This window comes from Elgaria multicarinata, chromosome 2 (genome assembly GCF_023053635.1).
Source record: "Elgaria multicarinata webbii isolate HBS135686 ecotype San Diego chromosome 2, rElgMul1.1.pri, whole genome shotgun sequence".
NCBI classification, from domain to species: domain Eukaryota; kingdom Metazoa; phylum Chordata; class Lepidosauria; order Squamata; family Anguidae; genus Elgaria; species Elgaria multicarinata.
The window spans coordinates 171,821,086-171,847,943 of NC_086172.1; the positions used below are offsets into that span (position 1 = coordinate 171,821,086).

Here is a 26,858-nt window from a genome sequence, read left to right on the forward strand (position 1 = left end):
TCCCACCAGACAACATGTTTCTCAACGGTGGTGTAAAAACTCCACCGTGAAGTTCTAAAACCACTGTTGAGAAATGTGTTGCCTGAACTGAGCCATTACGTTACATCAATTCACAAGTGAAAGGCCTAATTGAGACTCAACTTGTAGACGGTTGTCACCAGGCTGGAATGTCCAAGAGGGAGATTTATTGCCTCACACAAGCAAAGAATAAAGCAGCTGGTGGGTTTTAGTACCTTTATCTGGCACAGCCTTTCTTCCACGGGTATCTTGGTTTCTTTGGAGCTCAATCTAAGGACAGATTCTTTCAGTCTTTGAACCCAGCAAAACATGCTCTGGGCAAGCTCTTCGAAATTCTTTTCCTCTGCAGAAAGAACCTGAGGAAGTCTGAGGCGTTTACGGACCTGGCTCAGCAAACTCTTGTACCTGCTCACAAGCTGAGTGGATTCTAGGATCAAGTCGTCACTTGAAAATCCAGAGTTCCTCAAAGAATTTGCCAGCCAAGCAAAAGAATCAAATGATTCTCTGGGAAGAAGAAGAAGAAGAAGAAGAAGAAGAAGAAGAAGAAGAAGAAGAAGAAGAAGAAGAAGAAGAAGAAGAAGAAGAAGATCAACAATAACAACAACAGATTATTTTCTTTTCCAATGTAAGTGGCCATAACTCAATGGTACTTTTCACGTGCCTCAATTATTGGCATCTCTCACGAAAGCATGGGTGGGGAATATTTGTCCCATGGACTGCATGCATCTCCCCACTGCCTCTGCCAAATTCGGTGGCAGGAACACAACACCCACCCACCCCCATAAAATAACCACCTGTGGTTGCTTTTTTTTTTTTTTTAATGGCAGTGGTAGCACTACGTAGTGCTAAATTTGACCTTTTTACCACATGGAATTGCCAGTTTCTCCCCCCTTCCCACCTCCCGTGTGCAGTCCACCCCTACACTAAAGGTTTCAAGTATCAGATGCCCGAGGCTTTGGAGAACAGCTCCCAAGGAATGGTTGACTACATGGGTCAATGGGCTGACTCCATATGATCTGCCTTTTATTTATTTCATTTATTTATTTATTACATTTACCGTATTTCTTCGATTCTAAGACACACTTTTTCCCCCATATCAACATCTTTAAAAACGGGGTGCGTCTTAGAATCGCGAGTGTGTTTATTATTTCTTAGAATCAAAGCTTTTTTCTGTTGGTGGTAGTGAAATTAGTGTGCGTCTTACAATCTATGGCGTCTTAGAATCAAAGTAATACGGTATATACCACCCCATAGCCGAACAATGAACGTTAAAAACAGATATACAAAATTTTAAACCACCAAAAGTTTAAACAACAACAATAGCCATTTAAAACAACTATACTTGTGTCAGTTAAAACCTCAGCATATGATGGTAAATGCTGTCTTTCATGAGAATTGACCAAACTGGTGAACAAAAAAATCAAACCATATTTAAGGTGCCACCCTAGGCCTGTTTAGACAGAAAAAAAAGTCCTACATCTCCCAGCATTCCCCAGCCAGCATGGTTGGCTGTGGAATGCTAGAAGTTGTAGGATTTCCCTCTCTCTAAATCTGCATAGGATTCCACCCTTATTTGTTTTATTAGGTGTTATTATGTTATTATTCTTTCCACCCACCCATCCAAATACAAATTATAGCTATAGATGCAAACAAGGAGCACATTTCAGCTCAAATTCACTCTCCCTGCTTTTTCACCTATGTGGGGAAAGATGATGATGATGATGATGATGATAATAATAATAATAATATATATATATTTTTATTTTTTACCCGCCTCTCCCTCTGGATCGAGGTGGGGTACAACACAAATAAAAACACCATAAAATACATACAACTAATTCAAACATTTAAAAACAGTGCATCATTAAAAGCAGCACACCATTAAAAAAGGCATCTTAAAATTCTAACTGGGTAGGCCTGTCGGAAGAGATCAGTCTTTATAGCTTTCTTAAATTCTGGAAGACTGTTAAGTTGGTGACAGATATGGGGAGTTCACGCATGGCTACGTCTGACTGCAAGTGCCAAAGATGTAAGGAGATACATTTGAATACAAACAGGCTCATGTGCAAAACACACAGGTATTTCATTGAGACTAGCCCCAAAGAGGCAGCCAAAGTGCAAAGGGAGCTACTATGGCAAAAGTAGGATACCTCTGTTTTAGTAGAAGTTGATAGAAATGTTCAAGTCCTGGTTTTTCCGTCTGACTCTTTTGCAATTTCTCTTCCTGGCAACTTAGCCATTCTTCCAGGCTACCAAAGTCATCTTCAAGCCTTTAAAAAACAAACAGTTAAGAAATAGATACAAAGGTTAAGAAACAGAGAGCCAGCGTGGTGTAGTGGTTAGAGCGTTGGACTGGGAGATCCGGGTTCTAGTTCCCACTTGGCCATGGAAGCTCACTGAGTGACTTTGGGCCAGTCACAGACTCTCAGCCCAACCTACCTCACAGGGTTGTTGTTGTGAGGATAAACATGGAGAGGAGGAGGATTATGTCTGCCGCCTGAATGAATGTAATAAAAAATTTAAATACAATAGCTAAATGAGCTTAATGATATAGCCGTAAAATCCAACAGGCAATCGCCGTTCAATGAAAATGCTATGACTAGTATTCCACCTTCATGGTTGAATGGTGGGATATAAACATTTCAAATAAAAGCGTAGTTGCAGATAGCTGAGCCCAGCTCATTTCGGCTTCTTACCTAGCAAACTGATGCGAGGAGACGCGGAGTTCGTTCAGTCGCCCCTGACATCTGGACGCCACTCTCTGTAGTTCAGCTTCTTGGTCCCTTACCCAGCTGCTCAGCTGGTTGACGTGCGCTTGGGGCAAATACCTCTTCAGCTGGCTCAGGAGAGCTTTCACCTCATGGATATCGCTGCCTTTGCCTTCAAAAGTTAGGAAGCTCTGGACAAAAAGAACCACAACGCGGTACGGCTCTGTAAAGCGCTATGATCTGAGGGCTGGCGTAGTGGGTTGACACGGGATTCACTACGCGCTGGGGCACACATGCATGTTTATCAGTCACTGGTTGCAGCAGCCGGTGATGAATTGCGAACAGGCTGTCTCCGATTAATCAAAACTTTTCCATCACCCAATATTAATGGCAAGTCTTTTCAAGAGAACTAAGCTCTCATGCTCAGTGGGAGTCAAAACTGTGTCAAGAGAATCTGCTAGCATATCATCATCATCAGATGGAGGCAACGGCAAGGAGTGCCTACTATCAGCTTTGGCTGATATGCCAGCTGCACCCCTTCCTAGAGTTGGAAGGCCTAAAGACAGTAGTGCACATGCTGGTAACTTTGAGGCTTGACTTCTGTAATGCTCTCTACATAGGGTAGGGTGACCATATGAAAAGGAGGACAGGGCTCCTGTATCTTTAGCAGTGGTATTGATAAGGGGATTTCAGCAGGTGTCATTTGTATATATGGGGAACCTGGTGAAATTTCCTTTTCATCACAACAGTTAAAGCTGCAGGTGCCCTGCCTCCTTTTAAATCTGGTCTCTCTAGTATAGCTCCTGCAGCTTTAACTGTTGTGATGAAGAGGGAATTTCACCAGGTTCTCCATATATACAAATGACAGCTGCTGAAATTCCCTTGTCTATACAACTGTTAAAGACACAGGAGCCCTGTCCTCCTTTCCATATGATCACCCTAACATAGGGCTACCTTTGTGCCTAGTCCGGAAACTTCAACTGGTGCAAAATATGGCAGCCAGGTTGGTCAGCAGCACACCTAGGGGTGACCACATTACACCAACTTTAAAATCACTTCGCTGGCTGCCAATTAGTTTCCAGGCGAAGTATAAAGTGTTCGTCATTACCTTTAAAGCCCTACATGGTTTGGGTCCAGGCTACCTGTGGGATCGCCTTCTCCTGTACAATCCGCCCTGCACACTCTGGGAAGAATCTACTTCAGTCAGTCAAAGTTAGGATGACCAGTATTACCCAGAGGACCTTCTCTTCTGCTGCTCCCAGACTGTGGAATGGCCTGCCGGAAGAGATCCACCAACTTAACAGTCTTTCTGAATTCAAGAAGGCTATAAAGTCAGATCTCTTCTGGCAGGCTTACCCAGTCGGATTTTAAGATATTTGACTGTAATTTTAATATTGTATTAGTTGTATATGTTTTAATCAGTTTTATGTATTTTATAGTATCCGTATGTAATGTTGCTCCCGCCTCAATCCAGAGGGAGAAGTGGGTAAGAAAGTAGTAGTAGTAGTAGTAGTAGTAGTAGTATTCCTTTTTCCCAGTACTGGGAGTCAAGGTGGATTACAAGATTAAAACATCTACAATTTGGACATATAAATTTACAAAAGTTAAAAAACAGAATTAAACCCACAGTAAAATTAAAAACATTTTTTAAAAAATTAGAAAGCAGTAACAATTTAAAACAACAACAACCCCAATACATCAACACAGGTCAAGAGTATTTCCAAAAGTTTTTGCCTGCCTCCGAAAGTGTAAAAAAGCGAGAGCAAGTCTAGCCTCCCTGGGAAGGGAGTTCCAGAGCCTTGGAGCAGCCACCGAGAAGGCCCTCTCCCGCGTACCCATCAGGCGTGCCTGGGATGTTGGTGGGATTGAAAGAAAGGCCTCCCCAGAAGATCTCAGAGCATGGGCAGGCTCCTATGGGAGAAGACCAGATAACCTGGACTCGAGGCGTATAGGGCTTTATAGGTGATAATCAGCACTTTGAATTGTCATAATGACGAGAAAATCAATGCATTAAATAATTAAAATAATAATTAAAATAATTAAAATTAATTAAATAATTATTATTTTTGTGAACCACCCAGAGAGTTTCGGCTGTGGGGTGGTATATAAATGTAATAAATGTAATAAATAAATAAATAAACAAATAAATAAAAGCTTCTGTCCCAAAGCAGCCCCCAGCAAAGGAGGCTACCTACTGCAGCTCTGCATGAGTCACTGATCTGGCCTTGCCACCTTCCTATCAATCTCCACTGGGGATGACTCTGCCCTGGCTCTCTCTGTACTTCATGTGTGATTGAAGCCACTCAATTAATCGCTCAAATCTGCATCAAAAGAACCAACGGGGTGCAGTAGGAACAGTGTCGGGCTTAGTTTGACCGGAGACTCGGGTTCAAATCCCCACTTGTCCTCGAAGCTTACTAGAGCGCCATGGGATAGTCAATACCGCCCTACCACACAGGGTTGTTGTGAGGACAAAAGGGTAAAGATTGTGTACACTGTCCCGGGAACTCTGGACAAAGGGCAGGATAAAATAAGGTTATAACAATGTATTTGTATAAAAGAAAGGAACCCATGCTGGCTGTGAATGATGGGAGTTGCAGTACAACATTTCTGGAGGGCACCAGGTTGAGAAAAGTTGTCTACGAAGAAGCATTTGCCCTTCTTCTCTTATACTGCGTTTCTCTGACGGCACTTGTCACCTGCAGTCTTTGTAAATACCTTTACTAAAAATATATTTTTCCAAAAGCTGCTGTCTGATTAATAAGGGACATCTTTTTAGTAGATCACCAGTGCAATCTTATTGTGTCTACTCTGAAGTAAGCCACATCAAGTGTGTATGGGAGTGCAAACCTTACAGTGCAGTCCAATGCACATTTCCTCAGAAGGAAGTGCTACTGTGTTCAATGGGGTTTACTCACTAGTAAGCATGTATAGAATTGCAATCTTAATCTAAGCAAAGTGTTGGACTGGGAGTCGGGAGATCCGGGTTCTAGTCCCCACTCGGCCATGGAAACCCACTGGGTGACTTTGGGCCAGTCATAGACTCTCAGCCCAACCTACCTCACAGGGTTGTTGTTGTGAGGATAACATGGAGAGGAGGAGGAGGATTATGTACACCACCTTGGGTTCCTTGGAGGGAAAAAGGCAGGATATAAATGCAAAAATAAATAAATAAACTAATTCTTACACTTTCACATTCTAAAAGTAAGCCATTTGGGAGGTGTAAAAAGTGAAGTGTGCCTTCAGTTTTAATCCAGAAAGAAGAGGGTTCTTTCACACAGGTATCTCAAGTCTCAGGCCTTACCGTCAGTCGCTGAATTTTCTCTTCTAATATCTCTTTTGTTTCTGAGGGGTCAAAACATTCCCCCAGAGATAGCCGGGTGCTGCTGAACCAGTCATCAAAATCCTTGCACTGATCTGCAGAGAGATACATTTCAAAATATGACTTTGGGACTAAGGAAAGCAAATTAATTTTATTTATTTCAAGCGTGTATCTCCTGAGCCTCTGCCAAAACAGCTCCTGGAGTGGCTCAGATGTAAATCAGTAAAATAGGACACTCCCTGCTTGCGGGTTTACAATCTTAAAACGTCACAACACATGGGGAAAGAGGAATGGGGAAGGAAAAGGGGGAAAGACCTTAAGGGGGAAAGACCTTAAGGCAGCCTATGGCCATAACATCCTGAACATGCCTGATCTTGTATGATCTCAGAAGCTAAGCTGGGTTGGGCCTGGTTAATACTTGGATGGGAGACCGCCAGAGAATGCAGGGTGCTGTAGACTTATACAATAGTTGCTGGGGAACATGGGTGGGAGGGTGCTTTTGCACCATGTCCTGCTCTGACTAACGTGTTGTCCAAACTGAGTGTGTGAATAGCTGAGGGAAGCCTAGCAGTAATATTGGGTGGTATCCGATGAAGTTCTGACACGTCTGGAACTGCTTCTGTCAGCAGAACAGGGAGGGCGGGCTCTCAAAATCTGTTCTAGGAGATTGGGGGACCCTCCAAAGCAGATTTTCAGGGGACCCAGGGAGCTCCAGGGCAGAAGAGAGGAGGCGATTATAACATCATGCAAGTAGAAGCCCACTCACACAACATTGGGTTTCATCCATTAAAATTTGACTTACAGTCCAAGATAGTAGTAAAGTGATCTTGAAAGATTTGCTTCTTCGAATTAAATAAGTCAGTCATACTTTTAAGCTGCTGCTGTAATTCAATCACTTCAGGGTTCAAATAAGACGTCTCCTTTTGAAGCAAATTCACATGAAGTTTTTGCTGTAGAATCTTCTGGTGTATTTCCTAAGAAAGAAAGGAGAAAGAACATTTAAAAAAAACAAACATGTTGACAGAAAAACGTATATCAGGACAAAAATTGCAGCAAATATTTAATATTTGTGAGAAATATTACATATTTCTATTGGACCTACATCATTAAAAAGGCCAAAACTGACTTTTTTGGGAACACTGAAAGGAGTAATTAAGTTAAAAGGCTCTCTAATCTTTGTTGAAATGCACCTGCAAAGGATTAGGTCCTTGCCTATTTACATAAATGTAAATAATAATAACAGCAACAATAACAACAACAACAACCCTGGTTAAGTTTGATGCTGATGTTAATTCCTAACCCTGGTTAAGCTGGCAGGAGTGGATATTTGGGAAATACACATACTAGAGGGATAGAGGACCTTTAGTGTCCTTTGTTAGCTTTAGAGGAGGTTTAAACACAGGGTTAGATCCCGACATAGAGTAGACCCATTGAAATAAATGGGTCTACTGTAAGCATGCCTAAGTCTGGATCCAGAGAGCTTTGGCCATTGGGAAGTATAGAAATGTAATAAATGAACCCACAGTTTTAAGGACAGGCACTTGGTGACAATATCATTGGTATTAACAAAGTGTGTGTGTGTGTGTGTTTGGAGTACCTCCAATTTAGTAAAGATTTCCAAGGTATCGGAGGGAGACAAAGCTTTCAGAAGGGATTCTGTCATTCCAATCTGTGTCTTGGCCAGGTCAAGGTCTCCTTTTAGCTCCGCTGTATTGCCATTGAGTTCAGTGGGTATCGACTTGTTGGGTAATTGCTTTCTTATTAGCTCCATTTTGTTCAGAAGAGAGGATTTGATGACCTGCAAATGGGAAACACAGAGACGAGGTTAGGAGTTCTCCTGCCTATCTTCTTCCTCTTACGTCAAGTATAAGAGAGGATGAATTTCTATTTGTACTTACCTAACTGCTATCTGAAATTACGGTCTCCTTCTGTTTCTGAAAGCCTTTTCACATGTTACGGGGGATTTTTTTAGGTGTGAGCCCGATATTTGTTCTTAATGGTAAAACTAGTTGTGACAGGAGACAGAGAGCTCCCGCTGAAAATGGCGCCCCAGGTCTATAGTTCACCCTCAGTCCCCCATAATATCTAGAGATGCCACCACAATGTGAGCTTCCCTGGCCCACAAAAGGTATCCAGTGGTGTGGAATGGGGGCAGGAAAACTCATAGTACGTTGCAGCAAGTCTCATTAGAGGGTGAATTAGGAGAGAAGTGGATTTTACGATTCCATTTTCAGTGGGCGCTGCCATCTTTGTTTCCAGTGGAACAATCCTACATCCACGCCATAACGGAGCAGCATAGACGCTCCCCAGACCACTGACCACAACTCCATCACCGCAAGGGGCAGTAGAGCAATGACTGGAACCAAAAACGACTCCCCATTCCTGATAAACCACTTCTGCCACACTTATCACAGTAACAGCTCCCCACTTCACAAACATAAGAACGTAAGAAGAGCCATGCTGGATCAAACCGAGGGTCCATCTAGTCCAGCACTCCGTTCACACAGTGGCCAACCAGCTGTCGAGCAGGGACCCACTAGTATATACAGGCTTACTGCCTCTGATTCTGGAGGTAGCACTTAGCCATCAGGACTAAAAGCCATGGATAGCCTTCTCCTCCAGGGATTTATTCAACCCCCTTTTAAAGCCATCCAAACTAGTGGCCATCATGAAGTCTTGGGGTAGTGAGTTCCATAGTTTAACTCTTCGCTGTGTGAAGAAGTCCTTCCTTTTACTTGTCCTGAATCTCCCACCCATCAGCTTCATTGGATGACCCTACTGGGTTCCAGTATTTTGAGAGAGGGAGAAAAATGTCTCCCTATCCACATTCTCCGCACAAGGCATCATTTTGTACACCTCTATCATGTTTCCCTTTACCTTCCTTTTCCACAAGCTGAACAATCCCAGGTGTTGTAACCTTCCCTCATAGAGGAGATGCTCCCTTGATCATTTTAGTTGCCCTTTTCTGCACTGAAAGTTTTTGGAAATTTTCTCACTTCTAAGAACATCACTGAAAATGCTGCTTGTCAGGCTCCTGGCTGGCCCAGGCAAGACCACTTGGGAGGAGGAGTTCAATCCCTCAGCGTCCCTCTCTCCCACAGTAGACTTGGGGCAACCAGAGAGGTCCTCTGGCAGGGATGTCTTGCCTCTGGTACCCAAGAACCCTTTCAACCCTGTCCTGGGCCCTGCTAGGGTTCCAGATTCTCCTCCCTCCGCCTACGTTTCATCACAGCACTGGTGGTGATGGACCAGGCGGAACGCTGAGTTGAATTTGGGGTGCCAGAAGATCCTTTCACCCAGTGCTTATTCAGAAGGAAGGGTCTACTCATGAGAGAAAGACCCTGCCATAGCTACTAATGAGGCAGGCCCAGCTGCAATTCGTAAATCAGGGACAGCCAGCATATAAACTCTTCCTCTTCTCCTGACCTTTGCTGGGTTATCATCTCCCATAGAGCTATTTTGCTCCTGCTATGGGCTCAGGACACGGCCCCAATTCCATGGCCACAAAGGTGGCCACGAAAGTTCTCTCTTCCTCTTCATTGATGCCCCAAAGGGGAAGGCATCTGACACCCTGTATATAATCGTTTCTGGTTGTATTTTTGAGTTTTATTGTTCTCATAAGCCGCCCAGGGAACCTGGTTTTTTAATTTACAGAGAGAGAGAGAGAGAGAGAGAGAGAGAGAGAGAGAGAGAGAGCATTTTTATCCCACCCTTTAGCCAAAAAGGCTCTCAAGGCAGCTTACAAAAATGTTTCTTAAGACAGTCCCTGTCCACAGGCTTACAATCTAAAAAACAGGACACAAAAGGAGAAGGGATTGGGAGGAGGGAGAAGAAAAGCAAATTCAGCCCGTGGGCAGGGAATGTCCTAAGAAATATTTTTGGGCATCATATCATTATTTTTAAATACATAAATCAAAATAAATCTCAACCAAACACTAGTTAAACCACCCTCTCACCTGTAATTCAAGAGGGGGTTCACTGCCATTGAGAAGATTTTGTATTTCATCCACCTTTGAGTCAAATTCCTCTAATTTTTTTTCTTGGAACTGTAAGCCGGCCTGAGGAGAAAGACAAAGAAAGTCTATTATGCACCTAACAAGTTTGGGTTGGATTTAATTCTCATTCCTCCAATTAGAAGCGAATGGAAGCACTGATCTTAAGCTCTGGGGTACGATGAGACATTAAACCACACATCCATTTGGCGTAAGTTTGAATCGCAGCCTAAAGCTACAATTCTATGCATGTTGAGACAGGAAAAAGTCCTACAATTCCCAACTCCCAGCATTCCACAGCCAAACAGTGTTAGGAAATGTTGCACGGGAGCAAATGGGAGAGGGCACCGTGAAAGAAATGGGAGAGAGCAAGGGGGAAGGAAAAATTGAATTTACAACTTCAACCCGCATCCAGTTTAGAACCAGCCAACCGTATTTATTCACAGAGATAAAGTTTTGTCAACTGTATTTATTGACAGATAAGTTTTGTCAAACACACTTATTTATTTGATTTATAGCCCGCCTTTCCACCAAGGAAATGGAGCTCAAGACAGCTAACAGAAATAACAACTAAGGTTTCAAATAAAAACTTAAGTTTAAATCACGATAAAACAAATACATTAAAAGGACAATTTAGGAACGGAATAATAAAAGAATAAGAACAGCACCCAACCCAGGAGACTGGCACACCTGCCAAAGGGCTGCTTGAATAAAAATGTCTGCTGGGTGGCAAGACAGCAGAGAGGAAGCTAGGGTGACCACACAGAAAGGAGGACTGGGATCCTGCATCTTTAATAGTTGCATAAAAAGGGAATTGCAGCAGGTGTCATTTGGATGCCTGCAGCTCCAGGTGAAATTCCCTCTTCATCACAACAGTTAAAGCTGCAGGAGTTATACTAGAGTGACCAGATACGAAAGAGGGCAGGGCTCCTGCAGCTTTAATGGTTGTAATGAAGATGGAATTTCACCAGGTGCTGCATGCAAAACAAACAACACCTGCTGAAATTCCATTTTCTGTACAACTGTTCAAGATACAGGAGCCCTGTCCTCCTTTGCATAGGGTCACCCTAGAGGAAGCCAACTCAGCCTCCCTCGCCAGGGAGTTTGCAAAGCCTTACCTTCAACTCCGCCAGGTCATTTTCAGCCAAGGGGCCTTCCTCCAAGTTCTTCAGCTCTGTGCTTGACCATTCATCCACTGAGCTGGATAAATTAAGGAGTTTATCCCATAAAGCCAAAGCCCTTCCCAGATTATCGCAATAGTTTTCAGTCCGTTCATTGATCTTGCAGAGGGATTGATATTTTCCAAAGGAGAAAAAGGAAGAAGGCAAAACATAAGGCGTTGTCATCAAGCAACTTCATAAATAAAGACATGGTGAGATGAAATCAGACGCATAAACAAGGAGGAGGAGGAGGAGGGGGGCAATCCCATGTTCCCCTGGATGAAGCCAGCTTCTGACCAAATATGGCTTTAAATATTACCATATCAAAAAACCATGGCAATTCTCCAGGTTCTAAAGACAGGTCTTGCAAGGTGTTTTTGGCTCATCAAGACCTGAGCGTCTCCCAATAATGTGTTCCAACTAGTCACTGAGGAAATGCCCAGACAAATTCAAAGGAGATTTCAACATCTTTTAAGCAAAGCATTGCTATAGAGCCCGTTCCGAAGATCAGCACCCATGGAAAGGCTCCCAGGAGGAGAGCGTAGCCATCCAAACAACACAGGCCAATGTCGCTTGTCCGTGTCCCCCAGAATGATCCCTTGCCCTACATCAGACAGAAAGCCATAGAGATCCGTCAACGCGACCCCCACCCCACCCCCCGGTCTCGCACACTTTTAAGCTCTGTTCTGATTAACGTTTGAATTTTTCTTCTTTGCGATTCCTTCAGCGTGGCGCATTTAATTTATCCGAAATATTACTTGCGAATCAATTACTATAATGCATAACAGATCAGAACACCCTTTACATACATCCAGCCATCTGTCCACAATAGCGTTAGCCTCATTCTCGAAGGGAGGATCCTCAAAGCTCTTCATTTTGTTCAGATGGGACTGGAGGTTTTTGCAGATCCGGTTTATTCTGTCGACATCTTCGGAATGGCTGTGAAATTCTTGTTTTACCAAGTTGACCTATGGGAGAGTGAGAATATGCATTTGTAAGCACGTGCATGGCATCTGGGGCAAATTCTAAAAGAGGAACTTCTCTGTGTGTGCACATGTGTAATAACATAGTGCCTTTGATTCTGATATTTGCAAATCATTAAAAAAAATACAAAAAGAAGAACAGAAAAAGAAGCAAAGACTCATTCCATTGAGAGGTTTACCAGTCATATTCTCAATAAAGAAAAATCATGATTTTCTGGGGCTTTTTGTCCAGAATAAAGTCTAACCCTAAGTATTTTATCTTTCAGACAGAACTGCATGCTTTCATCCCTCTCTTTATCCAGGTATAACTTGTGAGCTTGTTCATAACTGCGATATCCCACAATTTAATTTATTTGTTCATCTGTTTCATTCATTTAAAATTATATCCCACCTCACAATCCTTCCATCCTGAAAACAACAAAAGGATAAGCACAGCATCACGAAGCAAGCATTCAAAAGAGCGACCAAAGAGCACTAAGGGAAGAAAAAGAATGACCGGCAGAAAGCATCAATGAAACATTAATATCAGCCACCTATTTAACATGGGAGCATTTCTGTTTACATTTTGTGTAAATTATTCTAGAAGGCATAAACAGGTGAAATAAGAACTCCCTCTTTTCCTTTTCAGTCCCTCCTTTCAAACATAGAAAGCAATTCTGTGGGTGCCAGCAGGCACCATGTGAGATCTCATTTATTTGGCTCATCAGCTTTGTCCAAAAACATCTTTCCTTGTCAAAAATAAGGTCCCCCTCAAAAAAAACTTAAAATGGGCGACGATACCATTTTGGCCATTTTTTAATTAAAGATCTGAGCATTTTTGCTTAAATCCATAAAGCAACCTATTGTCATTCTATTTGAGAAAATGTCATCATGGATACCGCCCTCCCTCAGGGCTGCACAGGCCCTTTTCCTGGGTCCCTAAGCCCTCCTCCTTCTTCCTTGGCCCCTTTGTGGGTCCATAATTGTGTGCTTGTGGTTTTTAATCATTGTTCTACAACCCTGAAATCCCTCTACGTGCTATAAAAACAAAAGATGACGCCGGTGATGGTGGTGATGATGATTGCAAAATTTTATGAGCGGAATGTTGTTCTTTAAAAAGATCAATTGCTCGACCAACCTGAGTTAATTTGGGGCTTTCAGGGAAACTGACATGTATTTTGAAAAACATACTGCATGAACAAAATTCAAATCTGCCATCACATTTGTATCGCTTCCTAAATTTGTCTCACTTTCCTCTCACTCTCCTGTTGTCTTTCCTACAGTCAAAATCTACATTGTAAGCTCCCGGGGAGCAGAGACCTGATTTTTCTCTCCTTTCCTTATGAAACTCCATAAAACATCCTATATATTGAAGGTGCTTTATAAAATAATAAAGCAAAGTATTTTTCAATGAACGCCAGATTCTCACGGATGAGAACTGTAGTACGGTTTCCTGAGCCGATCACCGGTTTCGACTGATTGAATCGCATCGGCGAAATTACCTTTCTGGAGACAACGTGGTATCATGTTTGTTTGTTTGTTTAAAATTTCCGTTTCAGCCCTCTAATGCTGCTTCTTTGTGCAGGAAGGGATGTTTACCAAAAGCACATAAGAACCAGGCACTGAAACACTGACCTCTAGCGTCTGGCAATTAGACAACACTCATTAATGAGGTCTTTGTTTTCCAGCAGACAATGAAGTCTGTTCTCTGCCAGACGGTGGGAAAGTAGGGCGAAGGTCTTGAAGCAACAGATGACTAGGGAACACCGCTCGCTATCCTTTGGATGGGGAAAAGAAGCACAGAATTCTGCTGTCTTTGAAAAGATATTGATGCACTGAGAGCCAAATCAGGCATGATGTGGCAGGCCTGTGACGGGATCTCCCAATGTCTTATTTTTTAATTAAAGACTTCAAAACTGCCAGTGTGCATTTGCATGTGTGTGTGTGTGTATGTGTGTGAGAGAGAGAGAGAGAGCACTCAGCTGGGATCATAGCACTGGAAGAAGGGATTAACCCTTCCCATCATGCCATTTCCACAATTTAATTCTCCCCCACCATAATAATAATAATAATACCACCATATTTCTTCGATTGTAAGACGCCATCAATTGTAAGACGCACACTAATTTCAGTACCACCAACAGAAAAAAACACCTAAGACGCACCCCATTTTTAGAGATGTTTACATGGGAAAAAAGTGCGTCTCAGAATCGAAGAAATAGGGTAATAATAAAAAAATTCTAACCCACCTCTCCATCTTGATCGAGGCAAGGAACAACAACAAATATAAAATATGTAAAATATTAATCAAACACAGTATACATTGTTAAAACTTCCTAAAAACATACTAAAAACATCCTAAAAGCATCCTAAAATTCCACTGGATAGGCCTGCCAGAAGAGATCCATGCACCTGCTACCCTTCAAGGTGTAGAAAGACAGATACAATACAGGTAATTCCATGGGGCTGACTCCTAGGTGAGTGTGTACATAACAGATTGCTTATATTTAGGGTTCAGTGTTTTTATTTTATTTATTTATTGCATTTCTATACCGCCCAATAGCCGAAGCTCTCTGGGCGGTTCACAAAAATTAAAACCATTCGAAGAATAAAACAACAGTATAGAAACATGATATAAAATACAATATAAAAACACAACCAGGATAAAAATCAACAGCAGTGCAAAAACACAAATTTAAAACAGCAAAGTTAAAATAATGTATAGACTGTTAAAATACTGAGAGATACTGAGTCTACTAGTTAGACTGTTGTTAGACTGCAACTTCCATCATCCCAATTAACTATGCTGCCAGGGGCTGATGGGAATTGCAGCCCAACAGCATCTGGAAGGAAAGAAGTTCCCACCTCTGGTCTAGGGCTTTCTATGGGCAGGGACTGGCCCTTGGGGGTCAGACGAAGAGCCCTGCTGGATCAGGCCAAGGGTCCATCTAGTCCAGTATTCTGTTCACACAGGGCCTCTTCAGACAACATGCTAAGCGCTTGTTAGGCTTCTATATGCCTGCCCGAGACTTGAGATCTATTGGAGGAGCCCTCTTCCATGTCCCACCAACATGAGACATATGCTCTGGTGGGACATGGCAGAGGGCTTTCTCTGCAGTGGCACACTGGCTGCGGAATCCGCCCACCCCTGGGAGGCCCAAATGGCGCCAGTGCTGGCTTCGTTTCAGCCCCAAGTTAAAACATAGCTTTCTAACAAAGCCTTTGATGGCTAAATTTACCAAGCTTGCAAATTGGTTGTTTCTACTGCTTTTAAATTCTATACTGGTTTTATCCAGATTAACGGTTTAATTTTTTTTTTAGCAGTGCATATTTGTTGTTTTATACTGTTTGTATGATTTTATCATTGAGATCCCAGTGATATAGGGCAGATGTTTTAATAAATCAATAAAAATAAATGGTTAGGCTGCTAACCCTTTTGTAGAGCATGGTTAGTGAGCGTGTTTAAACTGTGGTCATGTAGCCATCATGGTTAGAAATGAAACACTACATCATGGTTCACACAAAACACTAAGCCATAATCATAGAATCATAGAATAGTAGAGTTGGAAGAGGCCTAATAAGGCCATCAAGTCCAACCCCCTGCTCAATGCAGGAATCCACCTTAAAGCATCCCTGACAGATGGCTGTCCAGCTGCCTCTCGAAGGCCTCTAGTGTGGGACAGCCCACAACCTCCCTAGGTCACTGGTTCCATTGCCGTACTGCTCTAACAGTCAGGAAGTTTTTCCTGATGTCCAGATGGAATCTGGCTTCCTGTCACTTGAGCCCATGATTCCGTGTCCTGCACTCTGGGAGGATCGAGAAGAGATCCTGGCCCTCCTCTGTGGGACAACCTTTTAAGTATTTGAAGATTGCTGTCATGTCTCCCTTCAGTTTCTTTTCTCCAGGCTAAACATGCCCAGTTCTTTCAGCCTCTCCTTACAGGGCTTTCTTTCCAGACTCCTGATCATCCTTGCTGCCCTCCTCTGAACCCCCTCCAGCTTGTTATTATTATTATTATTATTTATTTATATAACACCATCAATGTACATGGTGCTGTACAGATAACACAGTAAATAGCCAGACCCTGCCGCATAGGCTTACAATCTAATAAGTTGTAGTAAACAATGAGGAGGGAAGGAGAATGCAAACAGGCACAGGGAAGTGTAAACAGGCACCGGGTAGGGTGAAGCTAACAGTATAGAGTCAGAACAAACTCAATATTTGAAGGCTATAGGGAAAAGAAAAGTTTTGAGCTGAGTCTTAAAAGCAGTGATTGAGTTTGTAGTTCTCAAGTGTTCTGGAAGAGCGTTCCAGGCGTAAGGGACTGCATTCTTCTTGAAGTGTGGTGCCCAGAACTGGATGCAACACTCAAGATGAGGCCTAACCAGTGCTGAATAGAAGGGAACCAGTACCTCGTGCAATTTGGAAGCTCTACTTCTATTAATGCAGCCCAAAACGGCATGTGCTTTTTTTGCAGCCACATCACACTGTTGGCTCATATTCAGCTTGTGATCTACAACAATTCCAAGATCCTTCTCGTTTGTAGTATTGCTGAGCCAATTATCCCCCATCTTGTAACTGTGCATTTGGTTTCTTTTTAGCTCAAAATGCTTTTCCACCATGGCTTAGCATGTCATCTGAACAGGGTCCCAGTGGCCAAACAGCTGTTGACCAGCAACCCACAAGCAGTGCACGAGGGCAACAGCACCCTCCTGCAAATGGTGTACGTAGGCATACTGCCTCTGATACCGCCGACTACGCCAAGCGGTAAGGTCAGAGGTCAGGTTTGGGGTTAGTTTAGGGTGCTACAGGTGCTATATTTGCCCCTCTGTATGTACGGAGATGGTGGTTCATTGAAAGCTCAACAGTTTCAGCTGCTGGCAATGGCATAGAGCCATCAGGACTAGTAGCCATTAGTAGCCTTCTCCAGGAATTTATCCAGCTGACTTGAGTGTTCAGGCAGGCTGGTACTGCAGCTGGGAAGGCGCACTCAAACCACAGCGCTTACTTTGCCAGGCTTGCAGAAGAAACACTGCGCAAATTGAGATTCATTGTTCTGGTTCCCCCCCCCCCCACTGCATTATTTTGGTTTTCACCTTGAGCAAACTATATGGAAAACACTGACATAGGTACAGGAGTAAAGGCACCAGTGATTGACTGCTGGGCTTCCCGGTTCGGGACACATCCTGCATTGTCACCAGACCAGCGTTTTATTGCACACGCATTACTGGCCACTCAGAGACGTTCGGGGGTCCTTTGGGCCACGCCGTCCCCCTCCCCCTCTCCTTCTGCTCATTTTTCCATCACAAAAAAAGACCCGGAAAATCCGATTATTTGGGGGGGGGGGGCTGTAACAAAACTTGCCGCCATTTCCTGCTGTGTGCAGGAGAAGCGGCATGATAAAAACACTCACTGAATGGGCCACGTGGTCGTTGCTTGCTTCCTCTTTCTTCCCTGTGTGAAGAAAGAGGGAGCTGTTCGTTCCTATTGTGGGACAGAAGCAGGAGGCAAAGCGACGGTAGGGAAACACGATTCCCCTCCCCAGTCTGATGATCCTCCTGGTGTATATATCCCATACACGAAAGACCTGCTCCGGTGCAGTGGAGATGTTAATGGCCAATTCTTTTGCCTCCACGGCAGGTGTCACCCTTGTACTTACAAGCAGCCTTGCCCCAACCTAGTACCCTCAAGATGGGTTGGACTGCAACTCCCATCATTCCTAGCCAGGCTGGGAATGACGGGAATTTCAGTCCACAACATAGGCGTGCTCGAGGGTTGTGCCCAGGCCCACCCTAATGTCTCAAGCAATAAGCACCATATCGAGGGGGCATTGAGTAGGGATCCAGAGGGGGATCCAGACGCAGCGCGAATGGTCCTCCGGCCGCCCTCCGGCTGCTCTGCTGCCAACAGCATGCCTTTGCTCCCAGCAGCAGGAGTGAAAGGGAAGCCTCTCTGCCGGGAGCCACACTTCAAAGAGGCCAGGAGAAAGGGCCCACGAAGGCTAATATCGCCCCGTAAGCCCCTCTTCTGGCCGGTGTCACCACAAAGCCCCACCAACGATGGAGCTTGAGGGTCATCTCCTCATCGTCCCCCCACCTCACCTGCAAAGGCCCTCCCATGGTCAATAGGAAGCCAGTTAGGAAAAACTTCCTGACTGTTAAAGCAGTATGACAATGGAACCAGTGACCTAGGGAGGTTGTGGGCTCTCCCACACTAGAGGCCTTCAAGAGGCAGCTGGACAAGCATCTGTCAGGGATGCTTTAGGGTGGATTCCTGCATTGAGCAGGGGGTTGGACTCGATGGCCTTATAGGCCCCTTCCAACTCTACTGTTCTATGATTCTAAGCAAGCTGGACGCGGGGTAGAGCATCAGTGTCTACAGTGTTTAATAAATGAATGAATAAAAAGAATGTCCTTTATGATTGAGTATTCAATAAACGATCACCTTTTTTTAAAAAAAAAAATCCCCTGGCTGTGCACCCTAATGAAATGTGCTGCACACACCTGTAGTCCACAACCTCCGGGCAGTACCAGGTAAGAGAAGGTTGCTTTAAAGCCAACTTAGCAGGCATAACATACTTTTTTTTTGTTAAAAACGAAAGCTAAGATCCTTGGAACATTATATTCCGCGGCCGGCATCAAATTTTGCAGGGCTGTGATTCATTTGCACAGAACTGCAGGAACCGGCTCTTGTCTTAAAAGAGTTTCCCCCCAAAGAGTTCACCTTGGCAATGATCCTCTGCAGGTTCTCTTTCCCCATGTAAGACACTTGCTGGGACAGGGCCTGTTCTTGCTTCAGAATAATGTTCGCCAGGCAGTTTTTGCAGCCGTGATATTGCTTCAAGAGCTCTATCACCCGAGCACAGTGTTCCAGCCTATGGAAAGGAAACAAAGCAAAATAAATCAATAAATAAATGATTAATGCATTTTCAGGATTGCCTAAGCCTAGAGACGTGACTTCTTTGTGGGTTTGGGGAGGCTGCAACAGCTGGGAATGTTTAGCTTTGGGGGGGGCGGGGAGGATGCTAAGGGGAGACATGATAGAGGTGTGCAAAATTATGCAGGGTGTAAAGGTGAAGATTTTTCTCCCTCACCCATAATAGTAGAACCCAATGGGGTCAACCCATGAAACTGATTGGTGGGAGATCCAGGACAAATAAAAGGAAGGACTTCTTCACACAGTGCACAGTTAAATTATGGAACTCACCACCGCAAGATGTAGTGATGGCCTCCAATTTGGATGGCTTTAAAAGGGGGGTTGGATAAATTCCTGGAGGAGAAGGCTATCAATGGCTACTGGCCCTGATGGTTGGGTGCTATCTCCAGTATTCGAGGTAGTAAGCCTGTGTGCACCAGTTGCTGGGGAACATGGGCGAGAGGGTGCTGTTGTACCACGTCCTGCCTTGTTCATCCCTGGCCAATGGCTGGTTGGCCACTGTGTGAACAGAGTGCTGGACTAGATGGACCGTTGATCTGATCCAGCAGGGCTCTTCTTATGTTCTTATGTTGAAATATCCCCCACTCTAAATATAAGAACTACGAAGAACGGGTATGGATCAGGCCAAAGTCCTATCTAGCCCGGCATCCTGCAAATTTCTATGACTCTGAATTTCAAAACTTTCTACTGTCAATCAAACATCGCGATAGATTTTACTCAACTCCAAGGGAGCCCACAGTCACACAATGGTGGAGTTAGAACCTGTTGGGTGGGGAATACCTCCTAAAAACTCAACCATTGAGTGGAGTTTTCACACTGCGCTGACTAACGTGTTGTCCCCATAGTAGAACCCAATGGGGTCAACCCATGAAACTGATTGGTGGAAGATTTAGGACAGATAAAAGGATGTACTTCCTAAGCACAGAGGGCATAATGGAATTCGCTACCACAAGATGTAGCGATGACCACCAATTTGGTTGGCTTTAAAAGGGGGTTTCTGGAGGAGAAGACTATCAAGGGCTACTAGTCCTGATGGCTGTGTGCTGCCTCCAGTGTCCGAGGCAGTAAGCCTCTATACATAGTTGCTGGGGAACATGGGTAGGAGGGCACTGTTGCTGTGTCCTGTTGTGGGTCCCTGGTTGTCAGCTGGATGGCCACTGCGTGAACAGAGTGCAGGGCTCTTCTTAATACATGAAGGAATCGAGGTTTTAGCACAGAAAACAGTGCATCCGTTCAGGTCCAGGGAATCGGAGCTTTTATGAAAAGGAAAGGGAAGGGAAGTTTTCTTTCCACTTAGGGCAGCAGTGCAGAACCCTTTTCAGCCTGAAATAAATACCAGCATATTGTAGCATAAAGAGACATTTCAACTTTTTAGAATTGGGATGGGGGATTCTGGAGAGATGGATTTGCCCATGTGTTGAGGTTCTGAATCCCTGCCTTAGAACTCTGCTGACAGTAAGAAAGAAATTATATGTTATATCTTAGCATTATGGCAGACTTTACTCATTTTTTTAATATTGTAATATACGCATAGGCCCTTGTGGCAATGTGTTCCATCAAGCAATTTTGAAAATATGTGTTATTACTATGTCTTGTCGCGTTTGTATCTTCTTATTACCCTATTTCTTCGATTCTAAGACACACTTTTTTCTCCATATAAACATCTCTAAAAATGGGGTGCGTCTTAGAATCACGGGTGTGTCTTAGGGTTTTTTTTTCCTGTTGGTGGTACTGAAATTAGTGTGTGTCTTACAATCGATGGCGTTTTACAATCGAAGAAATATGGTATTAACGTTACACCACCTGACGAAGGCCTCAAAATAAGGGACAGTCCGAAAAGTGTCAAGAATCTGGTTAATAAACTTATTTTTGCATCCTGAGAACCTTTTCCTCTCCTTTGTGAACTAGGGGATATAATTTATTTATTTATTTGTTGCATTTATATCCCGCCTTTTTTCCTCCAAGGAACCCAAGGTGGCGTAGATAATCCTCCTCTTCTCCAATTTATCCTCACAACAACCACACTGTGAGGTAGGCTGGGCTGAGAGTCTGTGACTGTCCCAAAGTCACCCAGTGGGTTTCCATGGCTGAATGGGGACTAGAACCCGGATCTCCCGACTCCCAGTCCAACACTTTAGCCACTACACCACACTGGCTCTCATTCCCTCAAGCTGCTCTTCCCCCTGAGAAGAAGCTTCTCTTGGCACCCATTTGTTGAAATCCTGGATTAGGGTTCTGGTTATGTTTCCATGGATTTACTAATTGCTGAGGAGCTGGAGGAATCAGAAGACTCAGCAGAAAACTTAAAGGTCAACGTTGCACCTGGACATTGATGTCATGATGAATAATTGGTAACTTGATTGTTTCAATTAAGGGATTGCAAGCAGTTGCATCACTGTACAGTTAGCCTATAAAAGGAATGTATTCCCATGTACATGTATCACTCCATCACTCAGAAATGATCACTCCATCAGATGTATCAGTGCTGTATTGACTGACCGTATGTATTTGTATTTGTGATTCCCATAACTAAATTATATTTTTATATGCCAGTAAAGGTTTGTTTAAACCAAGTAAAAATCTCAGTCTTAATCTGTGTCTGTGCTGACTTTGCTGGAAAACGTTGCAAATACTCTGCTATAAGGTTATTGGCCAGAAGCCCAGTCTGGCAATAACTAAATAAGGTTGTATATAAATCACCATATCGCAATACCATTTGCTCTGAGGGAAACTTACACTGCAACTCTCTTTTACGTGTCTACTCGGATATAAGCCCTACTTACTCCAAGGGACATGCGTAAAGCATTGCAGCCACGATTTAAAAAAGTAAACACACAACTCCAGTTAATACTACCTGTTCAGAAGTATGAAGTTGCACAGGCACAGCCCTCTCTGGATTGGGTCACCCAGAATGCAAGCAGAAGAACTTCATGTCTGAATGCTCCTCCGTGGCACAACCTCCACGTCAGAGAGTCCCTTGGCATGACAATTTTCCATCAAAAGGCAAGTTTTTATATCAGGTAGAATCCAATCATGCCTTCTCCTCCCTGCTTTCTGAATGTGACTACATTTCCAAGAAACGTAGCATGAAGTCACAGTATTATTATATTATTACTATGATATTTATTTGTATCCTACCTTTTCCCCAATGCTGGGCCTCAAAGAATGGACAGATGTGCAGGATACGGAATAATGGACTCAAGTTAAAGGAAGCCAGATTCCGGCTGGACATCAGGAAAAACATCCTGACTGTTAGAGAAGTACGACAATGGAATCAGTTGCCTGGTGAGGTTGTGGGCTCTCCCACACTAGAGGCCTTCAAGAGGCAGCTGGACAACCACCTGTCAGGGATGCTTTAGGGTGGATTCCTGCAATGAGCAGGGGGTTGGACTCAATGGCCTTGTAGGCCCCTTCCAACTCTGCTATTCTATGATTCTATGATTCTATAGGTCCGCTACCATAGATTTTCTCCTTTTTCTACCTCCAGTCCATTCTGTGCGGATGTTTGTGCTTTCTTCATGGGGAAAAATCTGTACAGATTTTTTTGGGTGCATTTTTGGTATGCATCCACCCATTGACCAAAGCATGTTTGTACACAGATTTGAAATGTATGCATTTTTCTTTGCACGCTTTTCAAACCTGTGCATTTTATCAGATGTGGGTTTTTTTTTCCTGTTCTGTGGAATGCATTGCAAGTCTGGAAATGGATGGACATCCATGTCTGTTTCCAGGTAGGGACAAACTAGAGAAATCTCCCCCCGCCCATATCCAACAGAATGGATTTCTCACACATTTATTTATTTATTTATTACATTTATATTATTTACAGACCGTGGAATGGCCTGCCGGAGGAGATTCCTCAACTTGACAGTCTTTTAGAATTTAAAAAAGCAATAAAGACTGATCTATTCCGGCAGGCCTATCCAGTGGAATTTTAGAATGTTTTCAGGATATTTTAATCATGTATGGTATGTTTTAATTCATTTTAATGTGTATTTTATCTCATGTTTTTATACTGTTTGTTTGACACTTTGAATTGTTTTAGTTTTTGTGAACCGCCCAGGGAGCTTCAGCTATTGGGCGGTATAAAAATGCAATAAATAATAATAATAATAATAATAATAATAATAATAATAATAATAATATTCCACCCCATAGCCGAAGCTCTCTGGATGGTTTACAAAAGTTCCTAGATCGCACAGATTTACAGTGCAGTGCAAGCCTAAGGAGGTCTGTTCAGGGGTAAGTCCTACTGAGGTTCAATAGGACTTACTCCCAAGTAATGTATGTACTGGATTGCCGCCTTAGCCTCTGACCTTTCTGCAATGGAGTGTTTGGTCTCTTTCCACAGGGCTTCTGTGTGCCTCCATTGCCGTCGGATGTCGTCTTGCTGGGCCTTTGTGACCTTTGAAAGCTGGCTGGCTGTTTCGTTTAAGGACCTCATTTCCGCAGCATGGTGATCCAACTTCTGCCGCAGTTCACTGAGTGACTTCAACCTGGAGTAGAAAAGCAGAAGGAAGTAGATGGCAACCAAGTGTTATTTTCATGCAGTCGGTCAGCCGTGTTGTTGTTTTAAGGGCCTCTGGTTTTTACTAAGAACATAAGAACATGAGAAGAGCCCTGCTGGATCAGACCAAGCGTCCATCTAGTCCAGCACTCTGTTCACACAGTGGCCAACTAGCCATCGTCCAGGGACCAACAAGGCAGGACATGGTGCAACAGCACCCTCCCACCCATGTTCCCCAGCAACTGGTGCACACAAGCTTACTACCTCGAATATTGGAAATAGCACACAACCGTCAGGGCTAGTAGCCATTGATAGCCTTCTCCTCCAGGAATTTATCCAACCCCCCTTTTAAAGCCATCCAAATTGGAGGCCATCACTACATCTTGCGGTGGTGAGTTCCATAATTTAACTATGCACTGTGTGAAGAAGTCCTTCCTTTTATTTGTCTTGGATCTCCCACCCATCAGTTTCATGGGTTGACCCCATTGGGTTCTACTATTATGGGAGAGGGAGAAAAATCTCCACCTTCTCTACACCCTGCATAATTTTGCACACCTCTATCATGTCTCCCCTTAGCGTCCTCCCCCCACCCAAAGCTAAACATTCCCAGCTGTAGCCATTGATAGCCTTCACCTCCAGGAATTTCTCCAACCCCCTTTTAAAGCCATCCAAATGGGTGGCCATCACTACATCTTGTGGTAGTGAGTTCCAAAATTTAACTATGCGCTGTGTGAAGAAGTCCTTCCTCTTGCTTTATTGACAGTGCTGCTAATGTTCAGGGTATTAATGCCACTTCCATGCCACTGCCTGCTCTAAAGCTCTTAGGTGTGCTACACCTCTCAGGGCTCATCTACACCAAGCAGGATATTCCACTACGAAAGCAGTATATAAAAGGCAGGAGCCACACCAAGCGGGATATAGTGGTATGAAAGCGGTATATGGTCTGTGTCATTGGCCCCCAGCAGTTGTCAGTGCACTTCAATACTGCTATAAAGCAGTAGCGGCTCCTGCCTTTTATATTCCGCTTTCATACTGCGTTCATAGTGGAATATCCTGCTTGGTGTAGAAGAGCCCTCCGTTTGGGCAAGCTGCCATTGATGGAAGCTGCCTAGATTTTAGAACATTAGAACATTAGAAGAGCCCTGCTGGATCAAGCCAAGGGTCCATCTAGTCCAGCACTCTGTTCACACAGTGGCCAACCAGCTGTCGAGCAGGCACCCACAAGCAGGAGACGGTGCAACAGCACCCTCCCGCCCATGTTCCCCAGCAACTGATGTATAAAGGCTTATTGCCTCTGATCCTGGAGGCAGCATATAACTATCAGGACTAGCAGCCCTTGATATTATTATTATTATTATTTATTTATTTATTTATTTATATAGCACCATCAATGTACATGGTGCTGTACAGATAACACAGTAAAAAGCAAGACCCTGCCGCATAGGCTTACAATCTAATAAAGTTGCAGTAAACAATAAAGAGGGAAGGAGAATGCAAACAGGCACAGGGAAGTGTAAATAGGCACCGGGTGGGGTGAAGCTAACAGTATAGAGTCAGAACAAACTCAATATTTAAAAGCTATAGGGAAAAGAAAAGTTTTTAGCTGAGTTTTAAAAGCTGTGATTGAGTTTGTAGTTCTCAAGTGTTCTGGAAGAGCGTTCCAGGCGTAAGGGGCAGCAGAAGAAAAAGGACGAAGCCGAGCAAGGGAAGTGGAGGTCCTGGGGCAGGCGAGAAGCATGGCATCAGAGGAGCGGAGAGCACGAGTGGGGCAATAGTGTGAGATGAGAGAGGAGAGATAGGCAGGAGCTAGGCCGTGAAAAGCTTTGAAGGTCAGCAGGAGAAGTTTATATTGGATTCTGGAGTGAATTGGAAGCCAATGAAGAGATTTCAGAAGTGGAGTGACATGGTCAGAGCGACGGGCCAAGAAGATGATCTTAGCGGCAGAGTGGTGGACAGAGACCAGCGGACTGATGTGAGACGAAGGAAGGCCAGAGAGAAGAAGGTTGCAGTAGTCCAACCGAGAGATAACCAGTGTTCCACCTGCCCAACCCTTGACTGATTTCTGCTGCCAGATTATTTCCCGCCTGTTGCTGTCCACCAACCGGTCCATTGTTTCCTTCCCCCCACTTGTATGACAGTCTTCTAGGGTCAGGTTTTTAGGAGAAGAAATGTCAACAAACTTAGAAAGTAATCCCGATCACTTGAATACATTGGGCCGAGATCTACTTATTTATTATTTTACTTAAAGCAATTCTTCGCCACCTTTCAAGATTGCGTGCTCCCCCCTAAACTGGTGGCAAAAACAGAGGCGGTGCCAACAGTGCGATATGGCTGCAAGAAAGGCAAATGCTATTTTGGACTGCATTAAAAGAAGTATAGCTTCCAAATCACGTGAGGTACTGGTTCCTCTCTAGAAGGCCCTGGTTAGGCCTCATCTAGAGTATTGCCTCCAGTTCTGGGCTCCACAATTCAAGAAGGACGCAGACAAGCTGGAGCGTGTTCAGAGGAGGGCAACCAGGATGATCAGAGGTCTGGAAACAAAGCCCTATGAAGAGAGACTGAAAGAACTGGGCATGTTTAGCCTGGAGACGAGGAGATTGAGGGGAGGCATGATAGCACTCTTCAAATACTTAAAAGGTTGTCACACAGAGGAGGGCCAGGATCTCTTCTCGATCCTCCCAGAGTGCAGGACACAGAATAACAGTCTCAAATTACAGGAAGCCAGATTCCGGCTGAACATCAGGAAAAACTTCCTGTTAGAGCAGTATGACAATGGAACCAGTTACCTAGGGAGGTTGTGGGCCCTCCCACACTAGAGGCCTTCAAGAGGCAGCTGGACAAGCATCTGTCGGGGATGCTTTAGGGTGGATTCCTGCATTGAGCAGGGGGTTGGACTAGATGGCCTTGTAGGCCCCTTCCAACTCTACTATTCTATGATTCTGTGATTCTATTATTCTATTTCATCCCTTTGGGAGCGGCAAAGGAATTATTTGAAAGTTGCAAGGGGAGGGCTTGTCATTCCTGGCACCAGTTTACTTTTTTCATTCCCCCCCTCCCACTATTTTTCTGCTGTCACTTGAGGCAACAGTGGGGCCACTGCAAGCTCCACACCCCACTCCAGAATGACCCTGGAATGGAGCTACAAAACTACACAGTATTATTCCAAGCAGGCTTCTGGGAGAAAAATGGCTGTCGCCAGTGAGGCCTTCCGTTTCCCCCACACACTAGGAGCCACCTCAGGTAATACGCTAC

General features: G+C 44.0%; 1 protein-coding gene and 1 pseudogene across 1 annotated transcript in view; one reads left to right on the forward strand and one right to left on the reverse strand.

The window, feature by feature from the left end:
• LOC134393168 (nesprin-2-like) overlaps positions 1-26,858 on the reverse strand; it is a 272,899-nt gene that overhangs the window by 217,964 nt on the left and 28,077 nt on the right. The window contains exons 12-22 of the mRNA XM_063118134.1: positions 23,416-23,595; positions 18,887-19,037; positions 12,010-12,168; positions 11,159-11,320; positions 10,005-10,106; positions 7,646-7,846; positions 6,851-7,022; positions 6,031-6,143; positions 2,715-2,917; positions 2,169-2,288; positions 234-522 (exon numbers count right to left, since the gene is read on the reverse strand). Coding sequence (XP_062974204.1) covers positions 234-522; positions 2,169-2,288; positions 2,715-2,917; positions 6,031-6,143; positions 6,851-7,022; positions 7,646-7,846; positions 10,005-10,106; positions 11,159-11,320; positions 12,010-12,168; positions 18,887-19,037; positions 23,416-23,595 — 1,852 coding nt within the window. The remainder of the gene's footprint in view (positions 1-233; positions 523-2,168; positions 2,289-2,714; positions 2,918-6,030; positions 6,144-6,850; positions 7,023-7,645; positions 7,847-10,004; positions 10,107-11,158; positions 11,321-12,009; positions 12,169-18,886; positions 19,038-23,415; positions 23,596-26,858) is intronic.
• LOC134393846 (5S ribosomal RNA) lies at positions 6,389-6,507 on the forward strand (annotated as a pseudogene).